At 36.3% G+C, this 12461-nt stretch overlaps 1 protein-coding gene across 6 annotated transcripts in view; it reads left to right on the top strand.

Annotated features, from left to right (window-relative positions):
- The window catches only part of NBEAL1 (neurobeachin like 1), an 80319-nt gene that overhangs the window by 6441 nt on the left and 61417 nt on the right, over positions 1-12461 (top strand). For all 6 annotated transcript variants that reach the window (XR_009729330.1, XM_061378886.1, XM_061378913.1 and 3 more), the window contains exon 2: positions 11158-11249. Coding sequence is in view for 5 of the 6 variants with exons in the window: in XM_061378886.1 (XP_061234870.1) it covers positions 11158-11249 (92 nt within the window). In the remaining variant the exon portion in view is untranslated. The remainder of the gene's footprint in view (positions 1-11157; positions 11250-12461) is intronic.

Genomic DNA, 12461 nt, shown 5'->3' with positions numbered 1-12461 from the left:
CCAATTCTAGTAAATGTGAGACTGCAGTAGAGGATGGGAGATATGACGGAAACACCAAGAAATTAAAGCTATATTTTAGTGATTTTTTTTTTTCTCTCATCATAAATGCTGTTTGAAGTTGGACGTCTCACTGAGGCCCCCCCATGCATCTGTAAATCTAAACATTAGCTCTTAAGATTTATGTGCTGATAAATATTTGTGTGTTGATGCTTCCTCTGATATTTAGAGCATTTATGACAATCTGTTTCTCATATTTATGGTTGATGATTGCATGTATCTATAGTAAGCATTAGGAGTAAGTGGCATTAAATAGTTGTTTGACCATTGAGTAACACTGCTAACTATGGCTATGTAAAATTAGGGATTAGATTTAACTGTAAGAATAGCTAGTTATACCAGTATCTAAAAGCAGAGTATATTTTAAAACAGTTAGGATATTTAAGAGGTTAAATTCCAAAGGCTTTAAAGGCTTTTGAATGCTTTAGATAAAGGATATCTGAGGAAAGCACAGACAAAACCTTAAAATAAATTAATGGTTAAATACTACTTTTACATAGTACAAAGAGAGCATAAAATCAAAGCAGATGCTAAACCTTTAATTATCCAATAGATAGCAGTTAGGCATAGGAAATACACTTTTATTTAAATAACTATTTTGAGTAATTTTGGCTTTTAGACCAAAGCCAAATATTTGAGGGCATATTCCTGAAGTCTGAATTAAAACAGTGAATGAATTTGCATTTAATTACTAATGTAGGGAGAATTAGTACTCTTTGTGTTGTCAATTGTCATTCACCAGAACCTGCCTGAGAGCCTGTAGGAGTATTACATAAGACATCTAAAAAAAAAATAAGGAAGTGAAATCAGAGATTGGAAAGGTTTGGAAAAAGGATTTAACATTAATGCCAGAAATATCTATTAAAAGCAAAGTAAAAACGAAGTGGTTTGAGTCAGACACCTTCAATAAGATAGCATGATTATTCTGTTAGTATTAGTAATAAGTAATAATTCTAGGAAAACATTGCACCCTCATGTGGCTTACTGCCAGTTTTCACTTTCATATGGAAGGAGAATTTAGGAACCAAAACAATATTAAAAGTTAATGACACTGCTTTTCCTAAAAGCATCATGCAGTAAATGCTTGGCTTCTGTTGAAGAATGGTGGAAATGTTAACCAACAGTATATGTGGGGTATAAGCTCAGAGTTTCCAGTGACATGATCTTTGTAAGCTTTGTATAAAGTGGTTATGTTAAGTGCAGACTGCTTGTAAGTTGCCTTACCAGCTCTGTCAATGAATGATTGTGTAATGCACTCAACTATATGAAAGTTGGTATTCATTTACATGTGCATTTGCTGAATTTAGGACTAGCTGGAATGGACAGTTTTCTTGATAAACGACTGAAGCTTCATGGGGTGTGTAGGCTAAATGTTTGAGCATGTTCTGAGAAGCAAGGAGAGAAAAGGTTTTATTTGATGTTCCATAATTTAATTGAAAAACAAAACAAACCAGTTTTTGGTTAGATATGTAGTGTTCACATGCTTTCAAGGGCAAGCTTGGAACTGGGGAGAGAAAATACCATGATGAGAAGAGTAGTCCTTTAATAGCTGTTTTGTCTAAATTAAAGCTCTTGGAAATAAAGCAGGTTATAGAAGGCAGTGGTGTTATTCACCAGAATCTGACCTTAATATCTATGTGTCCTAATCATTTAAATCTGTACTGATAGAAGTGCAAGGGATACTAAACAGCAGTTGAACAAGTAACACAAACTCTGCTATGCCCTAGTTTTCAAGTCTAATTTTTTATTTATTTTTTTTTTAATGGGGGCTTTTGAAAAGTGAGTTTAGGTGAGGTGTTTTTATACCTTCACTGTAACAGTTCAACTGCCTGGTGAGGCTGAGAAGACATAACCAGTGAAAGTCATAGCTAAAGAAAGAAAAACTTGCTTTAGTTAAATTTGGTGTATGGTAATCTTACAACACTTTGAAACAAATACAGATGACATTTTGGCAAGCTGTACACAAGTTCTCAGCCTTTATCTGCTGAAAGACTTGACAATATTTGGCTGTTGGTTGGGTGAAATAATAGTCTGGTTTTACTGTTGTAGCACCATCCTGCTTCCTTTCAGTTTGTCTGTGTTAAGCTTCTGCATCACACAAAGTTAGAAACTTGATGGTGCATAAGCTGTCTTTGTGTGTTGTTGCTAAAACTCGGCTCATTTCTCATGTAAAACAACAACATAACTTCGAGTTTCAAAGCAATCCAATGTTAAACTCTAAACCTTCCCTAAGCTATAGTTTGAATTTTCATTAAGTTGAGGTTGATCTTGGCACTAGACTTTTGACATCATGTTATTTTAGTTGTCTTAGAGTTGTTTAGGATGCTTCTTGTTCCCTTAGGCATAAAATACAGCTTCCAGGTTTTACTACTGTTGGTTTGTTGTTTCAACTTTAATGGAGAAAGTGAATGTCAATAGAATATAATATTCCTGGTAAGTGCTCTGTGCAGTGGACTTTAAAAGGCTGAAATACTATGTATCAGGTTGTACCTGGAACTTGTCAAGTGGTACTTTCTATCAAATGTGAAGACATTGAAATTAGATTAACTAGATTCATCCTATGGATGGCATCAGTTGCATGCCAGTTCCAAGCTATAAGGCTGTAATTGTGTTGTTATTGAAAAACAACAGCAAAAAAGGAGCAAGAGAGAAAAATAGAGGCTTTACTTCCATTTTAGTAAGAAAACTAGTTTTGTTTTCCCTGTTTCGTTGGGGAGTTGAAGTAGAAAGGAAATCAAATAACAGCTCTCAGATAATGGGCTTTTTCTTTAACCTAGGGCCTTAATGGAAGATTAGGGGAAGATTATTTTCCTCGCTTTGAAAAGAGAGAAAGTATATTGACTTTGACTTCTGATGTTTGTGAGCTAAATTTTATAGCGATTGACAGCTGTAGGCTTTTTTTGGTATAAATCTGTATGCCAAAGGGAGATTTTTAGCTTGCCCCAAAATAGTTGTTTCTATTGTTGTTTCACTTCAACTCCCACTTATAAAGCAAAACACATTCCCCTTTTTCTTTTAATTCCAGAAATGGAGCAGAAGGCTTGTGTGAATTTTGGAAAAGGATGTTTATAATGGCTTGCCGGGAGCCTTCCTTCTTTTGGATCAACAGCTGATTCAGAAATCAGTATTGAGGTCAAAGGGAAAAGTTGTGCCCAAAGGTGGTTCCTTTGACAATTAGAATTGATTGAATTCATCAAGGCAGTTTAGCCAGTTTCAGACAGTTTATCATGAAGGCTTTTATTAATTCTAAATCTGTTGTTGCTATAATGAGGCTTTTCAGGTTTTATTTTGGCATTTTACAGATTTTAAAGGTTCATGAAAAGTATAAGCACTTTGGCATATTTTGGAACAAAGGCTCCTAGGAGATCTTATGCTGAAAACGTTGCTTTTTATGTCTGAAAACATGAAGAGGAAAAAGCTCCCTTAAAGCAAACCTTGTAATCCCCCAATAAAGAGTTTATTTCAAACAATGTTGAGAAATGATCTACCGTTCTGTATTATGCAGACTACAGTTAGTTTTAAGACTATTAAACTTGCTGGTGATCTAAGGGCAGTAGTATTTAATGTTTGATTTCCTAATGTCATTTTTGCTAGGTCTAAGTCAGCCTTAACACCAAGGAATTGTTCTTACTTTAAATATAATGCTTGGGGGTGGGGAATTAGTTCCCAGAATACTAGTGCCAGTGAGATTTCATGGTAGTGCTTCTAAACTGAAATCCACTTTGAAGGCTGACTGACTGCTACGCACAGTAGTCAGACCTGGCTGTCTTTTTGATGTTAAATTTAACGGCTTCAAACAACTGTCTTGTCAAACAAGTCGATCTTGTCTCCCTGACTCTGAACTGCTCTGCAGGGAATTTTTGCCTTTGGAGCATGGAATGTGACACTGCAAATAGCCTCGGGTGGGTCCAGCTTTTGTTTTAACAGCTAATACTTCCTGAATGTGGCTATAAAAATTGTCTTGAGCTTTGCCCTTCCAGTTGTGTCTGTTTGCTTGGAGCATTAGTAGGGTTGGAAGTTATGGTTAAATCTAACAGCAGCACTTAATATTGATTTGAAACCTTGGGTGAATGTGCCTGTATTCCACGGGTGTGGGTCTAAACACTTTCAGTGGGAGGATTTCAATGCCAGTTTTGTGTAAGATGTTTTTGTTTAACTTAGCTGTAAGAATTAAAAACTGTCTGGCTTGTTATGAGTTTTAAAAATGTGTTTATTGGTGCAAAAAATTCTTGTTGACCTTCTTGTATAGGCAAGTAGTTACTGGGGGGGAAAAAAGACCGAACATTTCTTTGTCAGTCATTTCATCAGTCTTCATAAAGAGTAGAGAAAGCTATTATGATTTCTAGATAATTTAGTACATCAAAGACAAGAGCCTGTCCAAAGTTAGTGTAGTTTTTGCTTATAGTTTCTTTTCACTTCATTGCCTTAGAGAATGTTGTATCTTTCAGAAAGGTGTTAGACTAAACTCTGCTATTGGCTTTGGTTCAGTGTAGCTAAACTTAAAGTTGGTGTTAGCATTGAGAGCTTGTTTCCCAGTTCCACCAAGTCTAAGGATAGCCTTGCTAGAGTTTATATATTGCAACTGTTAAAATGTAGACTTCTGGAAATTTTGGTAACGTTTGGCAGTGTTTAGCCACAGTATTGCTACCCATAACTGTACACTAAGAGGCTGGTTTTATTTAGCAACTTCTTTTTAAACCTTCTAGTGTAGTGTTAACCGTGTTAGTTAAAAAAAACCCAGATGAACCAACTCTCCTGGATGTGTTTTATGATGATTTTTTTTAATGCTGTTCTGCTTTTTTGGGTGTTTGTTTGTTTGTTTGTTTGTTTGGGGGGGGGCTGTAGGGGGGAAAGGGGTGTTCCTGTTAGGAGTGCAGTACTAACTGGGCCTGGCAGTCTTTCCAAATGTAAAGGGCTGTGACAGCTATTAAGGTGCCAAGAGGATGTTATGAAAATGGAGGCTTAAAGGCTGGTGGTTTGGGGTTTTTTGTTTGGTTTTGGGTGTGTTTTGTTTAAGAAAACCAGAAGTATTTAAGGAAGGGCAGAACAAGGAAGTATTTTCACTTTTAGGTGCTCTGAGCTACATTTGATTTAATAGGCTTAAAATATTTTTTTCTTTCATTACTGCAGGTGAACAACTTGTTATGGCAGTTTCACAGACTTTTATTACAATATGTTGAGGTCAGATGCCTAAGTTTAGGCTCTGCAGACTTGTAGATATCAATTAGAGGACTGTTTATCTTTTAAATTATTTATTCATTTATTTTAGATTTGCACACATCCTTACAACGACACTCTCTTAAAATAGCCCTGTCAAAACTCTGGTTGTTTCAGTTTATTGTTATGAAGAGAAATAGGGAAATGGGTAACTTAAGTTGGATTTTTAGCTGCTTGGAATTTTAATCCTTGTAGAAATTACCTTCCAGAAGTATTAAGGCATGCAGTCTCCATATATGAATTATTATTCAAATAAGATACAGAAATTTGTTTTGCATTTACCAAATGGCATAAGGCAAGTTTCACATAAAATAAATGAAAAGATTAGGCTTGTGGCTTAGAAGGCTGCAAGGTTTAGAAAATCAACATTTTTTTATCTTCTTCTAGTGATTGGAAAGCTGTAATTGGTGACAGGTGTTTTATTACCACATTTAGCTTCTTTCTGCTTTTACTGCTTTGTATGAATCAAATGTTTCCTTTGCATTTCTTGCTGATCTCATAAGGCATGTCTGTAGAGTGTGTGTGGCAGGGCTGGGAAAGAGCACCAACCTAAAATTGGCTTATCTCAGTCTATCCTTGTAGTGTATTACAAAAATATACATTGCTTTGTACACTGTGCTTTAAAAGTATGGTATGTCTTCAACCAGCACTACAGAAAACACCTTGGAGCTGTGGTCTGGGGTATGGGCTGCAGCTACCAGTCTGCAGAATGACAACAAAGGGAAATTATGAAAGCGGGGAGTCAGGTTTCCGTAAGTTTCATGGCTTTTACTGGTAATAAGGCATCTGAGCATTTAAGATGCTTTACTATGGTCTGGCTAAGTTATTGCTTCCTTAGGAGGACTCCAGATACAATGGAGTAGCTAACAATTTATAGTGTATCAGTTGGAGCTGGGGTTGCTGTTCAGCAACACAGATCTGAAGTATTGCAGTACACATGGAATGCCATCTTCTGCCATGTGGTAACACAGATACTTGTTGGATTGCAGCATCTAGTGGCTTGGAAAGTTGATCTGGCATTGAAGAACACATATATGTTCATGTTGAAGTTAGGTCAATTTGTGTTCTATTAATGTGCTTTACGATTTCTGTCATGGGAAAAAAGAGAACAGTTGAAAAGTTGGGTAGGAAGGGAACTCAGTTGATTCTAAAATCCACTGAATGTAAACTTCATATTAGATGGCAGCAGCTGACCTCAAAAAAAAGTTCAGTTCAAGATAAAGATGCTGGGTAGGGTAATTGCAGTGTACATGGTGCAGGAAGCAGCTGTTACCCATTACTACTGTCTGGTTTAATTCTGAAATTATTAATGTAAACCAATATAAAAAGTCAGTTTTTATCCTCAACCAACATTTTTCTGGTTTAGGAAAGTATAAGATGCATTTGAAACACTCTAGGCTGGTCTTCAGAAAGGTGTGTGTTTAGCTATGTTTTAGGAATGGACGTTTTTGTATACCTTGCCATGGGTAACATTTACCATTCTAAGTTTCCTTTCTTAAAACTGCTTCAGTAAAATTTAGATTTCTTATAGCTTTCCACAGGTGACTGGTGCATGGGGTCTGGGCTGATTGCTGCTAATAAACAGAAGACCTGGGCCAGACTCAAAGTTTGAAAGCTGATTTTAACTGAAGTTTCTAACATCTTTGAAATAATTTATATGTCTATAGCAAACCTGTTGAATATTGGGTCATTTTTTTCCTGGAATGACGTATTCTTAGTTTGTAAGTCTTCATATTTGTTTCTGGAAAGGTGACATACTTCTATTAGGTGGTTTATAATGGAGATTTATTTATTAGTGTTTCTTACGTTGCTAAGTGATCTTGTTTGCTTTTTTGCCTTGATGATTTTGTTATCCCCCTCCTCCCAAATGCTATTGCCTGGATGGGAATCTCTAGATTTGACTCAGAATGAGTCAACTGTTGTGTAAGCAATTTGCTACTGGCACATTCCTGTAGTTTTACCTTGTAATTTGATATCAAAGCTTGAATATTTTAATAACTTGGAATGATATATAATTAATATGCTAGCAGGGGACTGAGGTACAAGGGAGTTACATATTGTGCTGCAAGTAATGATCCAACAATACTACAGTTCTTGGTTTTCACCAGAATTGGGAGGAGTTTAGTGGTAAAGTGAATTGAGTAGCATGTACACTACAGGTAAAAAACATTTAGCCTTTTATAACATCAGTGCCCTATTCTTGCCATCTACATAATTGCTTTCTATTGCATATTTTGTCTGCCAGTATTCTCTCTTGCACTGACAGTCTTGCAAACACATTATAGTTTAAGGGTAAGGAGGCTTAATTTAATCTTGATTTAGGCTATATTATTAAAAATGAACAAGCAGACATTTAATCTAATTTTGTCTTTTGTCCTCCCATTCCTCTCCTCTCATTCACAATCTTTTGTTAATGCAGTTTTTAGTCTCACAATGACATTATTTGCACAACTTCCTTCATGATACACGACAAAGAAAAACTGACTTTTCCTACAAAAGTTTATTGTCAACAGCTAGTTGTGAGCCTTACCTGTGGCAACAAATTATTTTAATTTGGGCATACGAATAGGATCAATTTAGTAATTCATGTTACATTTCAAGGAGAACTTGCTCATGCCGAGAAAAAGCTGTTTGTTCAGCAGGTAAAAGTCAAATACTCTCAGTTTTGCACATTATCATTAGGTACATGAACCATGCATATGGCAAAATTGCTGTTGGTTACTTTGCCATGGATGGTATTGTTTTGTCCTCTGTAGCCTGAGCTATACTGTAATTGCTAAAATCATATCCTGGTTTTCTTCATCTTTATGATGCTGTGAAATAGTTTGCATGTGGCTAAAGTAACTCGCTGTGAATTACAAGAAAGCTAAAGCTTTAAATATGAAACAGTTTTTTAAAAGCTTTAGTGTCGGCATTCAACATCTGCTACTTTGAGATTCTTTTTTAGGTATTAGGAAGTTTTACCTCTTGCCCATCTTTTAGTTTGATTTTCAAGGTGTTTTATTTCTGAACCTTTGGAATGAATATTGTGTACTCAACCTGATTGAAATAATCTGTCTAACTCTGTAGAGGTGGCTTGGAAGCATTGAATTTATACTTTATCTCAAAGCTTGCTTACATTCTATAGGTTGCAGTTGCATCGTGAAGGCAATTACTAAGTGTGTGTTTAAGATAACTGGTAGTTCTGTACCTATTAAACATGAGGACAAGGCTACATTACACTTACAGGGCATAATACTTTTTTGACAAATTTTTAACAAAAGGAGTGGTGACTTAAAAAAATGAAAGGAAGTAAAGCAGAGATGAGGAAGAAAGAATATGAATGAGGGAGAAACTGGGACTAAAGTGGAAGAAGGAAAAATAAGACAATTAGAAAAAATAAACAAGAGTATGCGTTAAAGGCAGTGAAAGCAAATAGATATGTTTCTAGCTGAGGGTTTTATTTGACAGCTGTTGTCACAGTATCTGAACACATTTCATATATAATTAATTGTGATAGTAAGGTAAATTGTGTTGCTATTTCTGACACTTCTTGCTTAAGAGTGATCTTTGAGGGTATGGGGAAGGGTGAAGTCTAGAATGAGGAAGGGATTCCCGTGTCTTCAAAGATGTGGGAAGATGCTCTGAGAAGAATTTTGCAGCACTTCAGATTCTGGATTCCCATTTTTATTTTATTCTGGATGCCCTCCCCTCCAGAGGCTCCTTTGTACTGACAATTTTGCACTGACAGTACTCTGTCAGTCTCTCTTGGCAACTCTTTCTGTTAGCTTGATATAGCCCCACAATACTGTGTGTTAGTTATTCACAGATTACTCTTTGGTCTTAACACTGAAGGGAAATAATTGGTTATTAGGGAATATCTGTGATAATATAAAGGCAACAAGCAAAAGGAAGGAGATACAGAAAAGGGAAAAGAGAAGGGTGAGCAAAAAGGTTGAAGTCTTTTGCAAATTTTTATAAAATTTGGAGCATATCAGAAGCAATTTAAAATGTGTAATACTTCAGGCAAATATTTGAAAGTTATTTTGAAGATTATTTATAACACAATGTGGGACTGCATGGTGTGTATTAATGGCTGTGACTGCACAGTCCTTGAGGAGGAATACATTACCTGCAGTCTGGCAGCTTGCTTTTGAAAATTAAGCAGCTTGACTTCTTAAATGACACTATGTCAAATGGCATGTTTTGACAGAGTTTTCCTGTGGTGACTTGCAGGGGTCTAGTATCTACCCTCCCTTCTGGCAATGGTGCCCATCCCTGAGGAACTGGTCATGAGCAGAGTGTCTGTGCAAGAACAACTAGAAAGCCTAAATTTAGATTCCTATCTGTTTTATGGGTATCTAGTATACAAGGCACATGAAATTATCCTCCTTTCCTCTATCTGTAAGCCATTTGATTTGAGCTTTCAGATAGGGAAACAAGTGAGAGTGACAGAAGAATGTAGAAGAGGTTGCTCAGTTTCATTAGACATTATAGAATGGCAGCAATGCCTCGGGCTCCTTAGATTGGATTGATAATGACATTTTATCTTCAATCAAAAGACAGTAAACTAATGTACTGCAGTGAAGGTGAGTTTTTCAGTGCTTTCACTAAAACTGAACTTTTTTTTCTTTATAATCCCAGGTGTGGGTCTTATCCCACACTTCAGTGGTCCAGTTCCGAAGTGGATGGAGTGGAATTTTCTGTAAGAATAAGAAAAACAAAGTTGAAAGCTCCTTAGCATCCTTCCATAACTCCATGGGGACAGATGTTTTTCCTCTACAAGTTTATATTGCATGATGACTTCTTCAAAGCATATTCTTAATGTCCCTTGAATTTCTTCTATGTTAGGGTACCCTGTTACACTTTTCTCATAGTGGTTTGGGGTCAATGATGACCACAGTTGGGTTTGGAAATACATAGCTTGGACATTTCAGGTTTAGGGCTACCAAACTCAGAGATGACTTGTCTGACTACCTGGGATTTTTAAGGGTATGACCCTGTCTGTGATAATATTATTACAATGTGGCATAAGAGAAGTCTTGTTATTACAGCAGATAGATTAGTAAAAGCTAGAATATATATATATATGTGTACATATATGTATATACACACATATATTTTTCTAGTGCTATCTTAGTACCTAGGTTACCAACATCTGATCAGCCAAATGCTACTGGCATACAGTTTACATGTTGCTTCTGCTAGTGTTGTCTGTTTGGCAGTCCTACAGGCTCTAGTGTTTGTCCTCCCTCTGTCAATGGTGCCCAGCTCTGAGGAACTGCTGGTCATGAACACAATCTGTGTACTGTATGAAGAGCAGCTAGGAAGTCTAAATTTAAATTCTTAACCTTGTTTTATAGATACTTGGTATACAAGTCACAAGTTCTGCATTGTCTCCTGGAACATTCAGTCTGGCTCTAATCTGCTGCTAGCTGCCATATTGATCAATGACTGAAGCAAAAAGGAAATTATTTTGTGATTAGGATTGTTATTGGAGTTCTTACTTAATTTTATAAGGCATAAAGAGTGTGGTGTACTGACATTTATGCTGTCTAGACTAGAATATACTCTTAATTTTGTAAATCTGATATGTATTACTTTGGAGAGTACGTAAAGATTGGCTGTCTAGGGGGAGAAGCTAAAATGCTTTGGTTGGCACTGCTACCAGGAAGTAGAAACACATGGACTAATGAATACATTAAGAATGTCACATCAGCACCACATGGCTGAGAATTTAAAAGGACGCTGGGTTTTAAATTTTAATTCTAAAAATCTGCATATTCCCTCCTTTCTCCCGTTGAAATGCATTAAAGGAAAGCTTTCCATTCAAGTTAGTGTTTCAGAGTTGTTGACAGATTTTCTTGAGGGCAGTATTGCTTAATGTTTTCTTCTTATTTGCAGAAAGATCCGGATTACCTGAAGCTGTGGCTGGATAGCTTTGTTTCTAGCTATGAACAGTTTCTGGATGTGGACTTTGAGAAGCTGCCAACTCGGTATGTAGAATTACAGACCCATTCATGTTTGATACCTGAAACAGACCTGGCTGAGAGCCCATCTTGTTCCATGTCAATACTACCTTTAAACAAAAGAAAGACTTTTCAGTTGTTGAGTGGCACTTCCATTCTTTTGAAGGTCAAATGGGGAAGGGAATGATGAAACTAGGCAAGTACTGGTATTTGCATTGTATCGGGAGATGCATGAGTATTCACTTGCTCTTGCTCATAGAAATATTGTTCCTTATGCATGTTTTTAAATAAGTATTCATTAAATGTTGCGTATGAAATATTATTAGTGTTAGTGCTTGGTATCTGTACAGCAGTGACTGAAGAGAAGTAAAATGAAGGCAAAGGGTCAGTAATTTCAGGGATTGCTTTAAAAGTAAGGATGAGATGAAACGCTTAGCTAAGATATCAGAATCTTTCATTGAAAACCTTTTAAATATGTACAAATGATAGGCTTTAAAGTGGTTTCTTTGCAATCACGAAGACTTCAGTTCAGGGCAAGAATATTGCTGACTTCATTTATGTTGTTGACCACAAGTTCTCAGAGATAATCATGAGGTGGTATTGAAGTCTAATTTCAGAGTTCCATATTTAATATTTTGAATTTACTGTTTTCTAAGGATTGTATTTTGAAGACTAACTTTGCAAATGAGGAATAGAAACTTAGGCACTGGATGTTTTCTCTTGTTTTTGAATGCTTGCATGAACTAAGGGTTTTAAGGAAGAAAAAATGCTGTGGAATTCAGAAATCATGAGAACTGGTGTCAGTATTATAGCTGACACAGCTACTGGTGTTTGAATGCAAAGAAAGGCTCTCCCTGCATGATGGCTGCAGTCCAAGCCCTGTTGAATCAATGGAAATTCTTTAATGGACTTTGGATCGGATCCTGTTTGAAGTGTGATAGCTGTTACTGTTACAAGGAAATAAAGAATGTTGCAACTGGATTTTGGTGAATAAAAACCGGGCTTCTTGGGTCTTTGTATTTGCAATTACCAAGAATCAAGACCTTCAACTTAATTCTGTGCTCTTTCCTAAGATCTATTTTGTTTGCAGTGTCAAAATGCATCTTACTGTGTTAAAGAAAAAGGTTTGTCCTTTGGCATAGGTTATCTTTGACATACTACTTAATGGTGGGATCTGAACAATGGAAGAGAAGAATGCCTTGGTACTTTGTTTCTCTCTGTTGATGGCTTTTGAGTTTT

This window comes from Neopsephotus bourkii, unplaced genomic scaffold, assembly GCF_033783945.1.
Source record: "Neopsephotus bourkii isolate Nb327-2 ecotype Australia unplaced genomic scaffold, CSIRO-AGI_Nbou_v1 NB_196, whole genome shotgun sequence".
Taxonomy (NCBI): Eukaryota; Metazoa; Chordata; class Aves; order Psittaciformes; family Psittacidae; genus Neopsephotus; species Neopsephotus bourkii.
Note: the sequence above shows the minus strand (reverse complement) of the source record. Positions and strands in the feature narration are given on the sequence as shown.